Here is a 24,182-nt window from a genome sequence, read left to right as displayed (position 1 = left end):
TCAAAAAGGCCCGTCGTCTGTTTCCGGTGCGACGGGTGTCGAGGTGGGGACTGAGTCTGGACTCTTCACTCTCACTTTCGGCGAAGAGGTCGGCGGCAGCGAGAGTCTTCGTTTTACCGACAGCAGACGCAGGATCTCGCTCACGTGAGACTCGAGCAGCGACAGTCGGCCGCTCAGTATCTGAATGTCTCCCTTCAGCTCCAGCTTGGCTTCATGCAGCGTCGTCTGAAGCAGAGCTGGTTCAGAAACCGGCTGCACGAAGGAGTGTTTGAGGGAGACCTCGCTGTAAACGCCCAGACTGTGCTCGAACGGATTCCTCTCCAGCGGGCTCTTCTCCATCGGGCTTCGCTCAAAGGAGCTTCTCGAATCTCCCGCTCGGTCGATGCGGAGGTCGCTCTTTGTGATGCCGCTGTCGCAGGAGTCAGTTTTGTGCAGGGCGCTGGTTTCCTCTCCTGCGCTGTTGCCGCCCTCTGTGCCGCCCATTTCTCCACCTTCCTCCATCTCCTGAATCTTGTTGGCAGCTGCAAACAGTTCTGAGGACTGTGCTGCTTTCGGCCAGTCTTCTGCTTTCTGCGTCGGCTTTTCTTGCACGGCAGCAGGACGCGGCGGCTCAGCAGACGTGGCGTTCCTGAACTTGGCCCATCCTCGGGCGCCTCTGCTGCTGCTGACGCCACCTGCAGCTCCGTCTCCACCTGCACCACCGCTCCGTGCAGGACTGCTGGCCTTCTGACGGAGCTGACTCTCCGCACAAGGTTCTGATACAGACTCCACCGCCTCTTGTGTGCAGCTTTGCTCAGACTTTTCAGGCACTGGAGGTGCAGCCATGTTGCAGTCACCGCCTGCACCTCCAGCACCTCCAGCACCGGTGTTGTTGTGCTGCTGCTGAGAAGCTGCTGTCTGAGTGTAAGAGTTTGAGTCGGGGCGATGGTGGTGCTGCGGCTCCACCTGCACACAGTTATGATCGAAGTAAGCGTGAGACTCTGCCGGTGTTTGAGCTTCTCTCTGCTGCCTGAACTTCTGGAACAACTTGCGAACAGGGTGGTCTTCGGGAATGGAGAGCGTCACCTCGCTCCTCTGGCGCTCCTGCTCCCGCTTCACATCGGCGATCTTTCTGAAGATTATCTGCAAGAAGAAGAGTCTGCGCATGAGGACAGTGATGTGGGATGTTCACACAAAGGTCACATCTGAACCGCCGCAGCTGTGCTTCACTTACTGCACACACTCCAGCGCTCTGCTCGGATGAAACAGAATGCACATATACAGTATAATGCGGCTTTAAAGCATGGATAACCATCCAGAGCTGCTACGTATCTTGAAATATTTACAACTTGAGAGCAGCGGTGCACAAGGGAAACCGTTAATGGAGCACTAATTCAGCGATATCCAGGCTCTGAAGACAAAGAAACAAATGTTGACCAACCTCCTTGGACGTTTTAAGTGCATATTGTTGAAGAAATTGTGATGTAACAGCAGGCAACAGAACACAATCTGGAGTTCCTCAGCACTTCTAGATGTTTATTTCAGATGTAAAATACCTCCTGGACTAAATCCCAGAGGCTGGTACAGCCTCAAACATACGATGCGTATTCATGGCAACAACTTTTTTCTCTTCAAAGTGCTTCTGCAAGTGTTTAGTGGTTGATTCTTTGGTGGCATTTTTTTAAATTATATCAACATCACTGTGAGTTAATCTGGAACTGATGATAGTTTAGATCTTATGTTCAACCAAAGCATAAGCGATTAAAGTCCATTTAAAGGAGATCCAGGGAATCCTAAATATATTATACACGTCAGAAACTAACTGCTAAAAACATGTGAAAAGAAAAACTGTGGCGTTGGACTGTTCTTCATCGTTTAGGTTTCGGATTTATTGGGTGGCCCAGAAGTTAGGACTCAATGATACACTGAAGCGACGCTTTGATTGGCCCCCCGTCACTAACACTATAACGCTACAGAAACTAGAGTGCATTAGCATCAGTGGTTCTCCTGCTCTATCAGGTGTTGCTGCTCCTACTGCCGCCTACAGTTTGCTGGCGAGTGTGGCATCTGATGTTCCACATCATGGGTCTATGATTGGAGTCCCAGGTCAAAGGTTGGATCTGGGTCTTGGAATTAGGGGCCTTGCAGATTTCTGATTGGAGTAATCAGGTTAAAAGTTGCATCTGTAGGGTCGTCACATTACCTAGAGCAGGGGTGTCCAATCCTGGTCCTCGAGGGCCACAATCCTGCATGTTTTAGATGTTTCCCACCTGATTCTAATGATCAGGATCGTTATCAGGCTTCTGCAGAACTTGATGATGAGCTGATCGTTTGAATCAGGTGTGTTGGAAGAAGGGAAACATCTAAAACATGCAGGACTGTTGCCCTCGAGGACCAGGATTGGACACCCCTGATCTAGAGGATGTGACTCACATTACGACACGAACCATATGTCCAACAACGGCCCTGTGTGAGCCAGTGGTTAAGGCTGGTCTGGAAGGGGATTCTCTTTGGCTTCAAATCCTCTCACAGGCATCGGAGGTGCTTGTTCCAACAAATTTTTATAAACCAACAATACGGTATCAGCGGAGGACTTCTTCATCATCTTCACATCAATAAACAGCACGAGCAAATACAGCTTCCCTGGATGCCAGAATTTGCAGACCAGCTCGGTTCCTTTACTTAAAGTTTGTAAGATTGAAGAGATGAAGAAGAAATTAAATATTTTTGACGTCCAAACTGATGGATAGCTGAGGATCCCCTACCACTGCAGTGACCGTCCTGCATCGGGTAGTTTTAATAATATTTATCGGACATGACTGGGATTCAGATATAATCCAGTGTTAGTGGTGAAAGAGGCAAAACCGACAACCTTGTTCCCCTGAACTCCTCTGAACTTTAGTTTTTTATTGTATTTAACTCCATTTGCACCGTTGGGTTGGTTTGTAAACTGTCAATAAGCAGCTTTGGCGGACAAGCCCCCAATGAATAATTGCCAAATTTCTTCAAAGTCTGACAGCTAATTTTATACACTTGGAAAATATTTTAATCATCTAAATTAGTCTGAATGGTGTGACAAACTCTACACAGCTTTACACAGACTTTAGTGAAAGTTTCTTGGTGTAATCTTGACACAAACTTTGCTGAGCTGCTTCCAAAACAGTTTTTCCCCCAAAACCTCTGGAGACTCTTTTATTTCATGCACAAGCCAGCAGAACCGAACACATAACAGTAAAAAGGGGTTTAGAGTAAATATTAAACCTATGCAGGCATGAACAGCCTCTAAAGCTGCTCATATTAATAATGGATGCTTTTATTTTCAGTGAATACGTTTTAAGTATGTGCCATAAATCTTTCAGCGTGCAGCCACAATTTGCCTTGAAATCGTTTGGATTGCGAGCTGCTTCTCTGACTGAAATAATCAGTAAATATGATGACATGAGGCTTCTTATAGGAGTTGTAGTGGATGAGGAAGGACAATTAAACTATATACTTATGTAAAATATTATGACATCACTGTAAACGACTATGTTTTGTTTGGACCTGCGTGTTTCTATAGACACGCTGCACTGTTGTGTAGTTTCTGAACAGACAGATCCAGAGGTCATTCTGAGTAATTATGAGTCTCTTTAACTACTTCATCAAAGTTCATGTTTTAATTGATAAAAGCTTCTTTTAAATCTGCTGCCTCAGACGTTTTTCTCATAAGCCAGTCCTGAACAAAGAACACAGCATGGACCGGATTGACTTCTGAAGGGAGAATCCATTAAGAATTAATGCAACGTAGATCTCAAAGGATAATATTATAGCAATAAAGAAGCAGCTTACTGACAACGTCTTAATGGGACGAATATGTATAGCACGGAGAAGCTCTATGAAATATTCATTAGAGCTTTAGTTTGAAGTGGGGAATAGTTTTGATTGGTTTTTCTGTTTCTTTGTGACTGTCCTTTTGTCGAGTCCGTTCTGAAATCTGAAAGTTATCGTTGGAAGCAGCGTCCACACATTAAGTCCCATAATCAGTCGGTAAAGTCGGTTCACTGACAAAACTTTAAAATAATAATACCTACTCTGTATATCGACACAGATCGCAGCATTATGGACTTTTTAAATAAATAAAAATTTAAAAAACATTGGATGAAATACAGTCATTTCCATGACCAAAAAAAAAAAAAGATTTTCCTGCCAAATGTACATAAAAAAATACAAAAAATATTTGTACTGTTTAATGGTTTCTATTATATATGTGTATCTCCAAGTTTATTAGTTTCATCTAATAAATAAAAAGGATTATTTGTTTAACAAAAATCATGTTGTTTACAAATAATCTTTTTATGTAAAGTCTGTTTTATTAAAAAAAAATCCTGATAATGAAATGAATGAAAAATTAAAAATACTTTATTTATCCCAGAAGGGAGATTCAATTATTTATCATTTATATCAATTCAATAATTCACTGTTACAGGTTTTGTTATTTTGCATTAAACATAGAAGTATACAACCATTTCTAGTCATTTTATTTATATTTTTGTAATATTTTTTGCGAGAAAAAGTAAATTAAAACAAATAAATTCAGTAGAAACTCTGTTTTCTATATCTTGATTTTTTTTTTTTTTTACAGTGTGTGATCAATAATAATCAGCCGGCGCATCGCTGTTCTGTTTGCTAACCCGTCTCTGTTCTCGTCCTCATGCTCGGACCTTTTACTGCTGATGGCCTGAATATCATTGATTCTAATCACTGTGACCTATAATTACACACAAATCAAACGGCTCTCCGCTCGCTGCGTCGCTTTTCTTTCCTTCCTCGTCCAGACTTTCTCCATCATGAGACTCTGCTGCACTTTCTGCCCTCAGCTGCCCGTTTCTGACAATGTGCAGTTTCTACTCTGCTTCTGACACATTTTTGACATCATATATAAACAGCGTGCCCTCTTATTCACCCGTAATATAGACCGCTATCACTGCCCGTCTTATCTTTATAACCTGATGAGCACATCGTAAACCCACTGACTTGTTCTATAATTAATACTTTGAATGCTCATCTTATCACTGCCGGTCCTGTTTGTATCATGAGCATCTTGTTGGTATCATGTCTATGCTGTATGCTGCGTGTTTGCTGATGCATGTATGAATTAATCTCTGATCAACTGGCCTGCAGGGTTTCCCCTTATGAGCTGCTGAAGGCTTCTGTCTGTTAAAAAGGATGATTATTTCTTCCTTCCCAGCGTCGCCTTCATGCTGAGTCTGGGGATCTTGACACAGTTTCAATAGTTTCACTTCCTTTCATGTCAGTTGGTGCAATAGAAATAAAATCTAATTGGATTGAATTAAACTGAACAAAGTGAGTTACGTTCTTGTGCTTTTCAATCGACGATCACAGTTGTTCCAGCTCCTATTAAAACTTTATTATTTTACCATCAAATAGGAATATTTTAAATAACAGGAATATGTGTTTTTTTGTATGAGGTTGTGTGTGACTGCACAGCATGAGTCTGTAGCGGGTTTAACGTCTCAAGTCCAGCTGGAAACCTTTGTGTCCTGTCCCACATTTATGGTCTTTCCTCCTACAGCGGCATGCACTCCTGACTGCAGCCTGCAGAACAGATTTAATTTGGTTTAATTGGTGTAAATGTCAAATGTGTTGATTAAATTGGTTTAGACGAGGTTCAAATCATGAATTGATTGGTTTAAATGGCAAGTCTGAGTGAAGTCAAATGTCAGTTTCATTGGTTTGAACTTAGTTTTGGGTGGAATTAAACAATACAAGTTTATAAAATAGAAAATAACTCTGCAGCACGTCACAATGTCATTGTTTTTCTTCCACTGGGTTCCATTTTTGCCACTTTGTTACACGAGTACCTGCATTTACTCAGGTACAAACACTTGAGTAAAGATTTTATTTCTTGTGAATGCTTGTAGAAAAAAAACTGAAGGACTAAATGTTCCTTTTTGGATGAGAAATGATCCTATTTCTGAAGCTACACAGCTGTAGAATACAAAAAAGTGGTTGAAAATGAGCTTAACCGTAGCTCAACATCTACTCCAGTGAAATGCAACGTATACTTTAATGCAGCAGTAAATATTAAAAATGTCAAACCACTAACAGAGAGCAGTGGCCTCCAGTTTGTGAGCTTTGCTGAGAACACTTCCTTTACTTAGATAAGGTTTTAAATGCAGGACTTCTTTAGTAAAACTACACGCTGCACGCTTTACTCTGCAGCTATTAGTCTGACACTCACAGAAAATGTCTAGCAGCTCAAACAAACCGGTATCTTTTACACACACTGATGACTGAGTGCAGCTAAAGATCCTTTTTTTTACCCGTTTCCGTAGGTTACAGGTGAGGATGAGGTTGCGGGAGAACGAGCTGGCGAATGCGGTGTAAAACTCCAGAACCCTCATCAGAGCTTCCCTCCGGATGACGTGCAGGTCGCAGTAGGTCAGCGCTCGGACGTTGGCACAGGCCCGAGCCAGCGTGGTTTCTTTCCAGAACACGTCTCCAAACACGTCACCTTTACCTGGAGGAGGCCAGACATCAGTGTGTTTTGTTTAACAGGTGCTCAGTGTCAGATTCTTTGACAATAAAAGCCATATTTGTGCATAAACATGTGGTGAACTGAATAGAAGTGGATGCAGGATATTCTATTATCAGTAGAAAATGGGTTAGGGAAAACATTAATGGCTGGACTACAAATGCTTTGCACTGTGGTAACCTTTGCTCCAGCTTCATCGCCGCCAAAAGACGCAGATAAAACCTGGCAGGGCAGATTTCATAATATTTCTCTTCGTTACCTAGGATTGCGATGACCTCATCGTCCTGGATGACCTCCAGCGAACCCGAGACGACGAAGCAGAGCGTATCGACGCTCTCTCCGATGTGGAAGATGAGGTCTCCGGGCGCGCAGTGGGTGGTCTGAAACTCCACCGCCAGAGAGCGCAGACAGCCGTCGCTGGCCAGACGGAACGCCGGGTGGTCGTTGAACACCTGCCTGTTGAGGTGGACGCAGATGTCGGCTCGCATGTCTTTGGGACAAATGGAGAGAACCTGAGAGAGAGACGGTGAGATTCCACAGCAAGCACTTAATGAAGTTAAATATAAAACGTTTCAACACAGTGTGAAAATAAAGTGGTGGAGACATGAAAGTCTGCCACAGCTGCATAATCTTTACGTTCCAGATTACGGGCCATGAATGCGATGATCTCTGAGCAGCTAGACTTCAGATGTCGGAGCAGTTAAAGGCTCTGATTACATCTGTTTTACTCCACAACACTAAAAAAGTAGAAAAGAAAGAGAAAAACCTAGATAAATACGAGCCAAAGGTAACGTTGGTGATAGTGGCACCAGGAGAGCTGACATTCCTGCAGACAGTGATAACTTCCACAGAAATGGGTTGACTTGCTTTTTCTCGTGTCGGCATCTCAACTATCGAGTTAGTAATCAATCGCTTTCTCTGAGCATAAAGACTGGAAGCAGATGCAAACAGCTGATCTGACCGAATCAACACAACAATGCAAAAACGCTCCGTTACAAATAAAAGCTCTGCAGGAAAATCCTGCCTAAGAAAAGTACAGCAGCAAAATGTCGTCAAAGTTTAAAAGTCCTGGTTTGGTGTCCTACATATTATTATATATGACATCATAGGGTTGTTTCTGCTGAAGCATCAGTGTGTCTGCAGCAGGTTACTGTCACCGAACGGATAAATCTGAGAGGTGGTTAGATGATTAAAGGTAGAGAATATCCATCCATCAGTCATCTCTACACCTTAATCCTCACTAGGGTCATGGGGGGCTGGAGTCTATCCCAGCTGACTCAGGGTGAAGGCAGGTTCACCTGGACAGGTAACCAGTCTATCACAGGGCTACACTTAGAGACAGACAACCAAGCACACTCACATTCACACCTACAGACAATTTAGAATTAACCTCAGCATGTTTCTGGACTGTGGGAGGAAGCCGGAGAACCCGGAGAGAACCCACGCTGCACGGGGAGAACATGGAGACTCCACGCAGAAAGATCCCGGGTGTCCTCACCGGGACGTGAACCAGCGACCTTCTAGCTGCGAGGCGACGATGCTAACCACCTTGAAGCCCGGTAGCGAAAATGAGAAAATAAGATACTGATACACAAACCTATTTTCAGTTTTTGGACTTTCTGAGACTTTAAACTTGGATCATTTAAACATTTTGTGAAATAAAACCCCTTGAGTCTCTTCGATGTACAACCAACTCTTTGTATGTCTTTCAGAGGTGCTGGAGGACTGATTTCACTGCCTTTAAACCGGCCGTTCCCTCTCATGCTCAGCAGCTTTCTACCTGCCGTACAGACAGAGCGTGACCTGAGATCGATCTTCTTTTAAAACCTTCAGCAAAAAAGCTGCATCTCTCAACGTCGACTGTTGCCGATGCAGTTATGAAATCCCAGCATGCGGTGATGTAATTACTGAGGTGATTATCGGTTAAAGCTTCACTATCAGTCTGCGGTCAGCCCGCCCTGCAGCACAGTAAATTAGGACTCAGTAATGGCCTTATGATTGTAGTATCACGTTCCAGAGAAGGTGTGCAAGGTTTCAAAGAACCCGAGTGCATCCAGAGGTCTGCTCTGACCTTTGAAGCCGGTTATGGCTCACGTTATTTATGGTTCTGTTGAAAGTGAGCTCACTCTGTGACAACTCAATCAGATTAACTCTGGTCTTAAAACACAGGTGTAAGCAACTGTATAACCAGATAACTGTAATAAAACACACATTTTCACTTTCAGGTCTGTGCAAAAGTTTTGATTCTCACTTTTTCACCTTCGATGCCTGAAAGCTTTGCTGTGTGTATCAGTGACATTTAATGAACTGCTGCTGCTGCTACCAGTAAAGATACCTTATCAGTGTCGATGCCCTTCGACATGGCCCAGGTGGAGACGATGAAGTCCATGACCCTCTCGCTCAGACCTTTGGGAACCTGGTAGAGCTTGAGGAAGTCGCGCACGTTGTTGAGCATCTCGTGGTAGCGGTTGGTGTTGGTGTACATCTGCTGGAAGATGGTGGTGACGTTTCCAAAGATGGTCGCATAAAGCAGCGCTACAACGAACAGACGAAGAGAAAAGTAATCAGCAACACAAATCAGGGGAAAAGGTTTTATTTGTTGTTACAGGATTTTGTCTTATAGAAGGTCAGAAGTGTTTTTAGGTGAAAATTAATTATGTTTATATTCTTATTGAATTTAACCTTTTCACCTTAAATTTGGGGTTAAATATTGGATAAATTAATGTATAGTTTTAAGACTTTTTAATGGACTGTACACAGGTTTTAATCGTATTTAAGGGGTAGAAACCCTTTTAAAATGTACAAAATATGATTGCACAACCTTACAGGACTTTTGTTTTTCATTAAGCAAACTTTAAAATAATGGATAAATTCATTTATTGTAACACATTAATACATTTTATTTTAGTTTCATTGGTATTTGATGCCAACAACCCCTCAAAATGTATCCAAAAAAACTTTAATATCTTGTCGACAATTTGCAAGCACTTTCTTCTCACCACTTGTAAGTCTTTTTATTCTTGATATATGAATCTTCAGCCATTCCTGGGATATTTTTTGACTTTCGTTCAGGCACAGTCAAGTGCCAACTGCTGGGGATAAAAACCCGAGACGCGATGCTGCCAAACACTTGTAGTTCCTCGAGTGACCACATGGGGCTGGATCTAAAAGAAGTTCATCTCCATACACTGCTGTGTTAAAACGCCCAATTTTAAAGCATAAATAAAATATGTAGACATGTTCCTGATCAGCCGAATCACATGTATGTGGTTATAAAACGACCTCTGAACACCAGAACCTTCTTACTTGGGTTAAAGTCTATATTATGGATCCAGACAAGAATAGAAAAATGTCATTGTGAGATTTTACAAAGATAGAGAAGGATATGGGAAGATCTATGACAAACTAAAAAAACGCAGCTATCAGAAAGTACAGAACGAGCCATAGTACCACTAATCAGAGCTGCAGTGATCATCCTAACATTCAGCCCACATATAGCACACTACTCGCATCATCTAGCTCAGAAAAACAGACATGCTCAGGGCTCATGATGGCGTTTACCAGAGGAAATCAGAATATCTGTGACATCTCAGACACTATGAAGAACATTACATCACATGAACCTTTATGAACAGCACTTACGAAGACAAAATTGTCTGTTCCTGAAGATTAAACCTTGCTGTCGAACATGAAAAGAACCCTGATGAATGTCGCAAGCATTATTTGGTCAAGATTGATCAGGTCCAGCATGCTTAGTGTGAAACCACAGCGCCACCACAGTGAATGCACGGTCCTGACAGCGAAGCACAGCGGGAACAACGTGGAGCGCAAATGATGCTGACGAGACGACATTTATATGTAGATGGAAGAAGGAAGGCCTGTGGATATATTGAGACACGAACAGAAGCTTGACAGGAGAAACATTCCAGTGTGACGATGATTTAAAGCACATTGCTGAAATCACACAAGAGTTTCTAAATAAGAAAAAGTAAAAAAACACTTGGCCAAGCGTGTTTCCTGCCTCGAATGCAATAGAACACTTTTTTTTTTTATTACAGAGAACGGCAGAGCAACAAAACCCCTCCAGCAACGAGCAGCTGAAAGAAAAACTAGTCTCAGAAGAACGACAGAACATCTCTCTAGAAAACATCCTCCATGCTGAGGACGATTGAGTCTGTCACTAAAAATAAAGCCGGACACACAAAGTGCTAAAAAAAGAAAAGACCCTTGATGTACCGGGTTCCCACAGGAGGAGCTGCTATTTTGAATATAGCGAACAAAAACCTGCTTAACTTAAAATTAATGCAACTGCTGTGCGGTGAAACACTTCTGAATCCTTCCACAACTATTGCACACGAATGTGCCTCACTTCTGCTGTACAGTCCACAGCACCCAGCAGAGCACGGTGTGGGCTCGCTTAGCAAACACAACCGCACACAACGAGAGGTGCTTTAGGTCTTTGTAATGTAATTCATAATGCACGTTTTCCTCGGCAGGAGAGCTGTGCTGCAGTGACCTCAAAGAGTCAGTCAGTATCTCTTAGCGTGAAGTTTTACCCACTCAAGGGGAAAGCATCGTCTCCGGTCGCCACAGCAGGATCACAGAGGTTAGGATACATATCTAACGTGATGTCTCATTGTCAGTTTACTACACTGGAGCCTGCAGGCAAACGCTCCCTTTCTTCTCCCACATAATTACTGTATCCGTAGCAGGAGAGTTATCGTCGGTGGCTGAACGCGACGCTGCAGTGAGACTGAGTGATCTTCGTGATGGAGGCACCACCAGACTAATGGGTGTTTACTTTGGGAAGTACAAACCTTGAAGCGCGCCTGTCAGTTTCTGTGTCCTCAGTGGTTTAATTGCATCGCTTTACATGCTGTTTTAGACCGACGGGGCCAGAGGTCAGCGCGCGAAGCCGAGTTCTGACGGCGGTAGCGTGGAGGAGCTATTACTCGATCTGCAGCGAGTGATGAAAATAACACTGCGGGCTGGCACAGAAATAGATATTTCTATTTTTGTGAAATGGTGCAGCGTAATTTAAACGTGGCTCACGTGACTTATTGTTCCAGATACGATTGATGTAACTTCACAAAAACAAGGAGGGAGTGGATGAAAATGTCCTCATGAGTCGAACTTTAGCTGCGTTTAGGTGAGATTAGTGTCATCACAGCATTAAATTAAAGCTATTGTTGGGTCAGGAACATGATGTAAAACGACCATTAAAGCAGCGTATAGAGCGTTACACAACCAACATGCCGACGTTTCCGAGTTACACAAGACTCTATAGCTTCATCTTGATCTAATTCACCCATTAAAAATGCAACTCAAAGCTGTAACTCACTGTGCAGCAGTTTGCACATGAAAGTAGATGCACGAGTCTTTTACATTAAGCAACGAGGCTACATGCAAAAACATTTATTCCTTGAGTTCAAGCAAATGATTAAAAGCAGAGAGGAGGGATAAATAATTGGAGTGTGACTGAATTAACCCGTAGACGATGCTTCTGTGATGCGATGGCCGACCTTCAGACAGACACTCACACAGCAGGCTGTGATGGGCGCTGAACATGTCACTTTTTATTATCGACTGAGCTCCGTCCTGAATCCTCCGCCGCGGTTCAAACCGAGGCTGCAGCTACAATGTGAATTACATGTGAGGACCAGAAAGTGTTGTCTGTGGATTATTTAACCCTGCTGAGGAGAAAGGTTTATTTCTCTCACTGAATGCCAGATTCTGTCATTATGAAAACAGGATTTTAAATGGTCGTTTACTGTCTTTGTGCCAAATAACAATTTGTTCTATTTTTACACACAGAGCTCGTTTACATCCAGACGGCAGCTTTCAGAGCTAAATGAATGTGAGTTTGTTGGATCTGGACTAAACACCTGACATCTTCAGGTTGAAGCGGTGACTTTCAGGGACAGAAGAGCAAAAAACAAAGATGTTTGTATCAACCGCAATACAAAAAATAATGATATTTATGATCAGAAACTTTATTTAAATGTCAAATTTATAGTGGAATTGGTTTCAATACTTCAGATTATCTACTACTAACTACTTTCAGATTGAATAAATAGAATAAATGTCGTGTTTGTTTCATATTTCTCTTGATTTTTACTCGCTTGGTTACAAAAACATCGACAGTGTGTGTGTATAGGTCCGTCTGATGTACATGCGGTGCTTTCTTCAATATAAAACTTGCATAAACATAAAAATGAGCGTCTTCTCGGTGTCAAAATTAATTCAAGTGTGAGTATATCACAAAACATGAGCTCTAAATAACGTTATGTAGATAAAGTGTTAATAAAAGGTGCACGACAAGCTTAGCCATGTATTGATCTTATTGTGCTGCATCTCTGTAGAAGATCCTCCAAACATCTATACCATATGTTGCTTCGCCAGCAGCTGCTAAATAGCCAGCAGGACTGTGAGCAGCACATTATCGTGAATAGCGTGCAAGTAAGTGCATCCAGATTGTTTAATCTCCTGCAAGATTCTACTGGCACGTTATGAACGGATGAACGGCCGAGATGAAAACAGCATCCAAGGACGTATGCTTTGTTTGGTGCAGAGCGACGGCGAGATCGAAGCGGCTTCTATCGGCGTGCAGCTGCTGTTCAGATATATTACACCTGCAGCACCAATAATGCTGCTGCTGCTGCTGCTGCTGCATATGTTCCACCTCCTGCTGCTGTTTAGAACTCACACCGTCTGTCGGCTTGTTGTGGTGGCTGGGTCAGTCACAGCTAAATATAATCCACCATGGCAGCTAATGTAGAGACTGACTGTAAGAAAAACTACAAATTATTAATGCTGACTTGTTCAATGACTTGGTCTAAATTCTTTAGCATTAGCTTTGTGGAAATAACGACTAAAATACCAGCATGAGTGATAGAACACCGGACAGTGACGGCAGCGTATGACGGAGTCGCTGAGCAGAAACATGCAGCTTTTCTAATAAATGTGCAGAGTGAGCGCAAGAATATGACCCTGATGAAGTTTTTTAAAAATGGATGATTCAGTGTTTCAGCCTAAATCACTTCCGTACGCTACACTGGAAAAAAATCCAAATTGACCCAAAAAAGAACTCTTTAATTTTAATTTAACAGTAGTTTTTGTTTCATAATATTAAAAATAAAATCTGTAAAATGACATTATCTGTAAATTTACACTCAACAGTTGCTTTAAATATAATGCAAATGATGCCACATTACATTTATTTTTATTGAAAATGTACCATATTGTTTAAACTATTTGATTTTTTTCTGTTTTACTGAATTCATACACAATTGTATTAAACAAATAATAATAATACATTTTAAATAATCATTTTAAGATAAATCTTTTTTTTTATTTTAAACTTCTACATTCAAATGAAATAAACTTTTTTTATTATATCCAACAAAGACATTGAAATAAATCTCTTCCTTCTGTAAACTCTGGTCTCCATAGTGAAAGGATATTTTAAATCTTTTATGAATTATTCATAAATAATTGTTGGATATTGTCATTTTTTAACTGAATAGATCAAACAAAAGGGTTTTTGGTGATGTGTGCTTTGTCTGTCAACCCTTTATTGAATGTGTTTGATCATCATAAGTCTGTAAATAACAGTTTCCCTGCAGAACTCTTGATGGTGTCTGATTGCAGTCATTTAAACAATAGCGTTTCTTTGCAAAACATATGATTAAGTCATCTGAACATCTATTGGTTTTGCACTTTATTTGAATTATCTTGCTGCTTTACTTGAATTTATTTACATTTACTCTCTACTTTACTTGAATTGTACGAGCTTTTGTTTGGCAGCTGCCAGTCACTTGACCTTTTTTCTGTACAGTGTATTTCCCAGGAACAACAGTGGAGCCGCTGCTCTTTTGCCTTCCCCTCTGATTAACTTGGGCTGTGGAGGTTGGACTGAATGTCCATTGAAGAGGAACAACAGTGGTCACTTTGATTTAAGACGTTTTGAAAAGCTTCACTCCCACTTTTCACTTGACAAGTTAAAGTGATGGATGTGGGGTTACAGCTTCTGTGTATCTGTATTACACGTCTCTGTGGGGCTTTATTATCTCGATAATGTCCTCTTAATTTACCGCTCCATCAACGACCACTAAAACCAACGAGTGTAGTTGTGATTCTGTTAAACTGTTGTGTCATTTATTGGAGTTGTTGTCACTTCAGTTGCAGCTTTAAACGATGCACACTGTGGTCAAAGGTGCAAAGAAGACTCTCTGCAACCTTTGGAATAATTCTTAGATCATTGTGTAAACATGTTGGAGGAAGGTTGAGTACTTACAGCCCACCATCATCATCGCCACCGAGAAAATCTTCTCGCCATCTGTCGTTGGAGCGATGTTGCCAAAGCCGATGGTGGTGAGGCTCGTCATGGTGAAGTAAAGAGAGGAGATGTACAGCGTGTCTTTGTTGGGGCCTCCCTCCCACTGGCCCGTACCGCTGGCGTTGTAGCGGTACGGCGTTCCGATGCTGTGGGCCAGCTGGTAGAGCCAGCTGTCCGTCTTAATGGTGTTGGTGGTCTCATCGATGACCTCGTAGTCCCCGATGCTGTACCAGATGCAGGCGAGCCAGTGGGCCACCAGGCCGAAGACGCACACCAGCAGCACCAGGACGGCGGCTCCATACTCCAGGTAGTGGTCCAGCTTACGGGCGACTCGGCCCAAACGGAGCAGACGGATGACTTTCAGGGAGCTGAAGAGGCTGCTGAGGCCCTGCAGAGGGAACGAATGAGCCAGAAAGACAGTTTAAATTTTACATTTTTTTGTGCATTTGGTCTTTTATAGATTGACAGTAGGGCTGCAGGGTGGCGCAGTTGGTAGCACTGTTGGTGAGGACATCCGGGATCTTTCTGTGTGGAGTCTCCATGTTGGTTCTCTCCGGGTTCTCCGGCTTCCTCCCACAGTCCAGAAACATGCTGAGGTTAATTGGTGATTCTAAATTGTCTGGATGTGAGTGTGCTTGGTTGTCTGTCTCTAAGTGTAGCCCTGTGATAGACTGGTTACCTGTCCAGGTGACCCTGCCTTCACCCTGAGTCAGCTGGGATAGACTCCAGCCCCCCATGACCCTAGTGAGTACTAAACGGTGTATAGATGATGGATGGATGGATTCTTTTTATCAGAGAATTTCTTTAAAAAAAACATACTTTTAAAAAAAAATGGTTAAAAAGGTTCTTTTTCTTTTTTTCTCCCTTTTTTTTTTTGTTTTTTTTTTTACAGTGCAATGTTACAGAGAGACATGGATCTACTCACTGGGAGAACCGAATCCTCAGCCCGCGTGGTGTTCCTGTGGAAATGTGAAGACTCACGGAGATGACCGGTTGGAGAGCCGTGTGCGAGGACGTCCTTCATGAAAACAGTAAATATTTGAACGTTTACTTGCAGTGTGTTCAGAGTATTTTAAATCTCAGATGAAAGCAAGAACATCGTCCATTTAAGCGGCAGCGTTAGCGTTCGCTCACCTCGTCCACGTGTTCAAAGGCGTTGATGATGTCGTAGGGCAGACAGGACAGCAGGTCGATGACGAACCACGTCTTCAGGTAGTTCATCCGGATCAGCTTGGCGTCTGATATCACCTCTCCAGCTGGACCCACGAAGGTGGTGTGGAAGTTGAGCACGATGTCGATCAGGAAGATGACGTCGACAACGCTGTCCACCACCAGCCAGGCCAAGTTGTTCTGCTTGGTCTTGAAGGAGACGTTGTAGGGCACCATGATGGCCGTGTAGAAGGTGAGGATGAGGATGACCCAGTCCCACGTGGTCTTGAAGGTGCAGTAGTGGAGGATGATGTGCGGAGGAGTTTTCGGCGCCTCCTGTTTGTACTGAGGCAGGATGTCTGATCCCAGCTGGAGAGCCTTTCACCGAGAGGGAACACCAGCACAGAATCACACGTTGAGCGTCTCCAGACAGACTCTAGATCGTCTACCTTTAACCCACTTCACTGGTTTAACTTGTGCCATTCATAAGTGGATGCACAGATTGGGATTCAGACCTGGGCACTGCTCACCTCGGCCAGCCTGGACGGCTTGTGGCTGACCTCGGTCTTGTTGAGCGGAGCCAGCTGCTGCACCACATTGCGGTTGTTGGTCAGTGCCCGAGTCAGCCTGGCAAACTTTGTCCATCCTGTTAGCAGACAGCAATACAGGCGATTAAACGAAGACGCACATCACAACATAACATCCATTCGGGTCTTTTCTGGCAGATGTTACGATTGAATCAATCATCAATATTCACTAAATAGATTTAAAACATCTAATAGAGTATCACCACCGTGAGATACCATTAAAAGAGTGACTGTTGCACAAGAAGGACAGCAAGCATTTGAATAAAACAGTTTAAACCCTGATCAGACACAATGCACAGCCTGTATCCCACACTGCAGCCTTGATGCTAATTGTTTCGAATTTCTATTTGAAGTCAATGAGTTCCTCAGCCCAACTTCCATTTATCGTTTCACAGAAATTAAGCCAAATTTAACAGAAATATCATCGCATTTTAATTTTACAGATGCCTCCAGTGGCAGTGAAGGCATTATAAGGTCATTTTTTTCATTAAAAAGGTTAAAAAAGGTTGGAAACTAGAGCAAAGTTCTGGAACAACATCACTGATATTAACATTTCAGCTTTGTATTGTGAACAATAGACCTGATTTATAAGACTTATCAATAAATCGAGACTTTAAACCACATTTTAATACATCAAACATAAAAAAATGAGTACAAACACAACTAAAATCCCCTGAAAAACTTTTCTCTGTGTATCAAACTTGCATGAAACATAAGTTTTTTTCATGGAAATAATCGTTTCATTCTGAAGAGTGTGCAGCTCCATGAAGCCTCTCTCTCCATCCACCCCTCTGCAACTCACTGCAACCCGAGCACACCAGCTCACCTACAACTCTGCTCAAACACTGCAAAACTGCTCTACTCACACATAATACAACATTGGAGTAATCCCACTATGTTTTGCACGTGTTACCGATTCTGAAAAAGAAAAATAACCGGAGGGATTGTTTTCTTAGGCTTATTAATTTTTCCGAGGCGTCATTAGTAAACTGCTGTTTCAAGGTGGAAACGCTCAACCATGTCTTCTCGCATATAAAAAAAACCCCAAAGACATGTTAACAAGGTAAAAACCAACCACCTAATATTCATCTTGCATGCACATCCTATTCGATCATCCAAATAAATTCTGTGTTGAGCAAACGCTGCAGTATCTGTACTATTAGAAGCACAACACGGTTCAGCAGCTCCACCAGAATGACGGCTCATGCACAGTCGGCTTCATTGTGTTTCAGGCTTCACTGTATTTCTTCTGTGTTTTCCTGCAGTGTTTTCATACAGCTACCTTCCCCATATGGTCCGACTGTGTCTGCTCGATGTATGTAAAAAGTCTCGGTGGCACATTTAACCCCCAGGGACACGGCGCTGGCGTCGACCCACAGAGACCAGCGTCCACTGACCCGAACACACAACACCTGGACAGTTGTATGTTACACACCAGGAGAGGAGCGTCCGTTAAGTCGCAGTCATGTACTCGAGACTTCTGGCTGCATTTGGTCCTCATAGTTAGACTTTTTGAGAGAAGGCCTCACATTTTTAATGTAACATGCTACAAAGGCATTAAAAAAAACAGATAAACTCTCTCACCTTTAGTTGATTCATCTTCAATCGGCTGTTTGAAAAGCGTGATGTCCCTGAAGGTGCAGAGGAAAAGCACCACCTTGTCGTTTTCGTTTCGGATCGGGGCCACCTGCATGTAAAGCCATATCGGTGTTCCTGGAGGAAACAAAGTCGTGTTGTGAGAGGACGAACGGAAAATTACACCGAAAAGTAAAAGAAACAAACATTCCCTGAGTAAACATTACTTTAAATCATGCGGTGTGCGTTTTAACAGTTTTGTAAAATCATCTTTAATAGTCATACTCACTGTTTTTGGTGTAGAGAAGCACCTCGTAGAAATTAGATTCATAGCTGTTAAAGGTTTGTCTGATGCTGTCTATGGTCTTCTTATCGGTCAGATCGCCGTACATGAAACTGCAGAAGAAGAAAAAGGATCACGCAGGCCAGAGGTCACATTCTCTCGAGATCAGAAAAGAGTTCAAGTTTCTATTTAACTTCTCTGTTTGCCAGATTCAACCACTTCCATCATTTTGGATTAGTTCATCTTTCCAACACTGTGATTAAAAATCCCCAAGCTGAGATTCTTTATGACGAAACAGGACAAATAATCTTTGCAGTATTTATTTATCAATGCAAGCTTTCAGTCAAGTGTCAGGAAGAAAGACTCTTGACACCAAAGTAAAGTCAAACACAGCTGCTCTACTTCTACTGGACCTCCACCTTCTAGTCATCGCGGCTCGAGCGACGTCTTACTTGCATGTGCTGCTCCTGTGCATGACCTCGGCTCTGTGGTATCCAGACAGCTTGCAGAATCCATCGTTGCTGTACACAACCGGCCACTCCACGATCTGTGCATTTCCCAAAAGGAAACTGGTTTCTGGGACAAAGCACAGCAAAATACATGAAACGGCACAGTGAGGAGGACAACTGCACCTGTTGCCTCACATCGCTGCTGGAGTTACGCAACTGCAGCCTCACTGGTTGTTTTTTTTTAGCTGTGTTGGGTTTTTTTTACACTACAGCGGCAAATCCTGCTGACTCGTGAAAAATCTCATCATGTATCTATATAAACCTCCCACCACTGACATTATTTTAATTGCCACATATAATAGAAACAAAAAGCCAAAATGATCAATAATTAAAGCAGCAGTAAACAGCGGTGATCAGACGCGTCGCCGGGCAGATAAAACGTTTATGTTCCACCTATAATGCAGATGAATTATTGATGAGGAGCTGAAAAGTTCTTCAGTTTGGGAGCAGCTGCAGTCTTATTAGGACGCTAAATCCACATCACATTGCACAATACCCTTAAATTGTCACATTCGTGTGTTTTCTTGAATACATTCTTGAGTTTTGGATCAGTTTGTGTTACGATGAAGTCGCCTCTCTGCAGACAGGCAGCCAAAGGATCTGAAGTCTGGCCACCACACAACCAACAGTGAAGCCTGTTAAAGGGCTACACACATATTTATAGAACTAGAGTCACATACAAACTACTATCTTTCAGACAGAACCATTTCTGTACGGTTGTTATTCCATACAGATGCATTTTAATGGCAAACCCAACCCACATCCAGCCAAACAGTTCTGACCAACCAGGAAATGTTCATATTTCATATTATTGTCAAAGTGTTTAGAGAGTTTAAAAGTGTTTCAAAGTTTTTCGATGTAAATAAAGACGTCTGTGAAGAGCCTCAGTCCTCCAGGTCGTGGTTATGCTCGTAGATTAATCGTAGCAGCTGGACTTGCTTGAGTTCCTTGAAGACGTTTCATGCAAGAGGCTTCATCATCATCATCATCATCATCAAATGGTTTGAGAAAGGGGTGAAAGAAGCCATCTATGTCAAACCATAAAGACCGTCCCTCAGCAGAGGTGGAGGTCTGAGGCATCACCTCTCACCTGTTTACAGTTCAGTCCTAAGAGCTCTCCCCAGGAAGATGAAACCACATCCACACCTCGCCACAAAGACCCTAACGAACCCCATTGTGGCAGGAGGAGCACTAACGACTAGACGAGGGGGAGGAGCAACAAACCCCCAATTGAAACCGAAGCTCAGGTGTTAATGGCTCCTAAAGGACATAAGTGTCTGGAACTCCCAACTAGTCAGTCAGAGCCGATGAAGTCTCCTGGATGAGAGGTGGAACGTCTTCAAGGAACTCAAGCAAGTCCAGCTGCTACGATTAAACTACCAAAATAACTGTAAATAAAGAATCTGGTTTCATTACTGTGACTTCAGTTGAACCTCTTGTACGGCCGGTTACAGACTGCAGGGATGAAACCTACTTTGGAAAAACTCTGGAAACAAGCGATACAAACTGCTGAACAATGTAAGACTGACCCAGAACCCAAAGGAACAAAAGGCTGGATGGACATCGTGTTACGTCTCAAGTAGGTCGGTGTCCTGAGCAGAACAGGGACGCTGGCGTGTTTCGCTTATTAGACTGTATATGAGCTCTTATGTGCCGCTACATGACAGTCCTGCCTGCTTCAGCAAACGATAGTGCCCCAAAAAAATGGCCTTCAGCGAAAATGTGCCACCCCAAAGTGAGTAATCGTCTCAGTCTGGCCACCCTTATTAAAATAGTTTGGTTCCGCCACTGTCTGCAGGTGAGAAGTTAAAACAGTAATGACTCAATTTCAGATTATTTACAGACTAAAATTGTTTAGAAGATATCAACATCTTCACAGACAAAAACCTCTCATCCATCTACCAAAAAACCTTTTAATAACAGCATTAAAACTATCGGATGCTTTGCTGAGACGAGTTGTCTTCCTGGAAACTATCACAGCAAAGCAATGATCATCTTAGTGGCAAACGTGCCAACATAAATAAAACACTCTGTATAGAAAGGGCTGCAATCTTCATAAGAATGCATGCTCTCATATTTACTGCCTCACTGTCCCTGTTTCCAAAAATCAAGAAGACAAATTCAAGCATCACTAAAACTGCTCCATGCAATAAATGTGGACCTGCAGGTTGAACAATACATCTGGCCTGCATGCATCTTTGCAACATCTTCAATATTTCCATTGTTATTTATTCATCTATTGTGTCTTAAACATATTACATGATGCTGCAAACCATTTTATTCTATCTTCTGACACACTAAAGGTTCCCTTCACATCACATTTCCTGGAATTATTCATCTAATAAAGGACATGAGTGGCCCTTAAATCATCATGAGGCAAAACGATTGGTCTTCAGTTGCATCTAAACCACATCATTAACAAATAATTTCTCTTCCACAAGAGCAGCCTACTTGTTTCATGGACATTTCTTGAAGAATATCATGAGAACACGCTGTTACACTCATGCGACTTCTTACATAATTCATCAGTGCCTTGAAATGCACAGTCAGTAAAACTGTTTAGAAAACTGTTGTACTTTACATTTAAAGTGTTGATTCTGTTTTCCAATAAATTACACAAAAATAACATTTACTTTTGCATCCCAGCCCTGTGCAGCAGCCCATAATAATAATAATAATAATAATAAAGACAAATAAATTAAAAATTAAGCATCACTTAATTGTTGTTTTCTTTGTCGAATCAAACTCACCGCTGGAGCGCCGGACGATGTTTTCCAGGAAGGTGTTCTGCGGAGCCACCAGCCCTCTCTTGCCCCCATGCATCCTGGAGGATCAGGACGGAGCTCGGTGCTGTTCGGTGGAGGAGCTGGTGGTAACTGTCCCCTCTGCGGACCGACCGACGGGACCACAGCAGTCAAGCTAAGCACAATGAGGAAGTGTGTGTCCGGGCTGAGGTTTCACAAATAAAAGCCCCCAAATGCAAAGTGCAGATTGATCATGTGGAATGAAGCGTAAACGGAGATGAATGTGAGCAAATTGTCATTTTTATTTATGAGTGTTCAACAACCTCATTAGGCAGCATCTTCACTCCTTGAATGAAAATCACTTCCCCGTATATCTTCAGCAAACATTACATGACATTAGACCATTTTATTATTGTCATTATTCGATATTTTGCATTTATTGGATCACTGCAGTACAGTCAGACAGGAAACACGTGTCCTGACTGCAACAAATAATCAATTAGCTGCTTACCAATAAATTAAAATAAAAGAAAAAGAAAAAAAAATGTGTTTGCATAATTTTTCAAGATAAACTGGTTATCTTATAGGCAAAACAACACATTGTCCATCTTGGGATGATCCACATTTTTCAGCATTTTTGAACATTTTATGGACCAAATAACTTAATCTCCATCGAGAATCATCCAGCCGGTCTCCCCAAATGAGCCCTTGCATCTAAAAAAAAAATGCATTTATTATGAAGGAACCTCCATTGAGTTTCTAGTTTTGTTCCGGTGTTAATTTCTCAAACTTTACAGACACATGGCCTGAAATTTCTGATTCTGTGTAAAGTGTCTGATTGGTTATGAATATAGTTGGGACTTAATTATATTAATCATGTCTATAACGTGAGACTTTATTCCATGTTCCCTTTTTTATTTATGCATTTATTTTTTTTAAATAAATGTAACTGAAAAATGTCAGCACATATATTAGGATTAATATAACTTCAATATGCTATTTGAAATTAAATGATCAATGTAATGAAAATGTAATTCTATATTCTATATGGCTATGTGGACACCAACATATAAAAAATAGTTAAGAAAGAGGAAATTTCAAATTAAGTCTTAAAATTATAAGAACTTTCAATACAGTTCTTAGATAGTGATATATTTTATTGCACTTTATATTTATTGCTCCACCACATTTAATAACAACAACAATTTCTGTGTCCCAGAGATTAAGTGTTCTGGTGAGAAATGTGCGAATCAACCCCAGAACAGAAGCTGAAGACCTTGTGAAGATGCTGCTGAAGCTGGTCAGAGAGTCATTATCCACAGTGGAACCAGTCCTGTACCGACATGGGCTGGAAGGCTGCTCAGAGAGGAAGAAGACATCACTCCAGAAGAAACATGAAAAAGCCAGATTACAGTTTGTAGATGCACACAGGGACAAAGAGCTTCATCAGTGGAGACATGTCCTGTGGTCTGATGGAACTAAACCTGAACTGTTTGGCCTTAATGACCATCGTTACATTTGGAGGGAAAAGGAGGAAGCTTGAAGCCTGAGAACACCATCCCAGCTGTGAAGCACGGGGGTGGCAGCATCATGCTGTGGAGGGACTGGTGCACTTCACAGAATAGATGGCATCATGAGGAAAGAACATTATGTGGAAATAATGAAGCAACATCTCCAGACATCAGCCAGGAAGTTAAAGCTTGGACACTAATGGGTCTTCAGATGGACAATGACCCTCAGCATACTGCTAGATTAGACACAGAGAGGCTTCAGGACGACAAAGTCAGTGGTTGTGGAGTCACAAAGCCCTGATCTCAGTCCTGGAGAACATTAGTGGGCAGAGCTGAAGAGGCGTGTGGAGCAAGGAGGCCAACAAACCTGACTCAGTTTCAGCAGTTCTGTCAGGAGGAATGCGCCAGAATTCATCAAACTATTGTGAGAAGCTTGCGGAAGGAAAAACATTTGACCCAAGTCATACAGTTGAAAGGCAACCAAAAGGCTACCAAATACTAAAGAAATGGATGTAAACTTCTGACTTTGAAGAAAGTAATAAAAAAAAGTTATCTCTCTCATTATTCTGGCATTTAACAAATAAAAATAATGTTGGTAATCCTAACTGACCTAAAACAGAAAAAAAGTTTTGTCTGATTTCATGTCAGATCGTGAGAAATAAAAAGGTTATGTGTCTTTTTATACAGTGGATGTAAACTTCTGGTTTCAACTGTGTATGAACAGTCACTAAAATATAATGAATTATATATTAAACTACCCAAATAAACCCCACCGTAACACCAACATTAAAATTACAAAACCAAATAAATGAGACAATAGATTTTTTTTAATTGAATAATTAATTAAATAGTTTTTTTCCCTATTATTAAAACATTTTTTCCTAACAACCCAGTTATTTATTTCAAGATTTAGTTCAAAGCCATATTTATTAGTTATGTATTTATTTTAGGAATATTTAGTGATTTATTTGC

General features: G+C 41.9%; 1 protein-coding gene across 1 annotated transcript; it reads right to left on the bottom strand.

Annotated features, from left to right (window-relative positions):
• LOC103364987 (potassium voltage-gated channel subfamily H member 5-like) lies at positions 1–21,778 on the bottom strand. Its single transcript, XM_008292303.1, has 12 exons — positions 21,706–21,778; positions 18,899–19,022; positions 18,453–18,559; positions 18,173–18,301; positions 16,532–16,647; positions 15,987–16,379; positions 15,778–15,870; positions 14,811–15,240; positions 8,850–9,049; positions 6,774–7,026; positions 6,303–6,499; positions 1–1,122 (listed from the first exon to the last, which is right to left on the bottom strand). Exons 1-12 carry the CDS (start codon positions 21,776–21,778, stop codon positions 1–3), a joined length of 3,237 nt encoding a protein of 1,078 aa, XP_008290525.1.
• Positions 21,779–24,182: the final 2,404 nt, after the last annotated feature.

The sequence above is a fragment of the Stegastes partitus genome, unplaced genomic scaffold (assembly GCF_000690725.1).
Source record: "Stegastes partitus isolate 25-593 unplaced genomic scaffold, Stegastes_partitus-1.0.2 Scaffold799, whole genome shotgun sequence".
NCBI lineage: Eukaryota > Metazoa > Chordata > Actinopteri > Pomacentridae > Stegastes > Stegastes partitus.
Note: the sequence above shows the minus strand (reverse complement) of the source record. Positions and strands in the feature narration are given on the sequence as shown.

What these genes read in the sequence shown, in the direction of transcription:
- LOC103364987 (XM_008292303.1), bottom strand. Translation starts at nt 21,778, where the DNA reads ATGCATGGGGGCAAGAGAGGGCTGGTGGCTCCGCAGAACACCTTCCTG. An exon ending in CATCGTCCGGCGCTCCAGCG is followed by an intron (nt 19,023 to 21,705) that starts GTGAGTTTGATT and finishes GCTTTGTCCCAG; the next exon opens with AAACCAGTTTCCTTTTGGGA. An exon ending in CCTGTAACCTACGGAAACGG is followed by an intron (nt 1,123 to 6,302) that starts GTAAAAAAAAGG and finishes TTCTTCTTGCAG; the next exon opens with ATAATCTTCAGAAAGATCGC.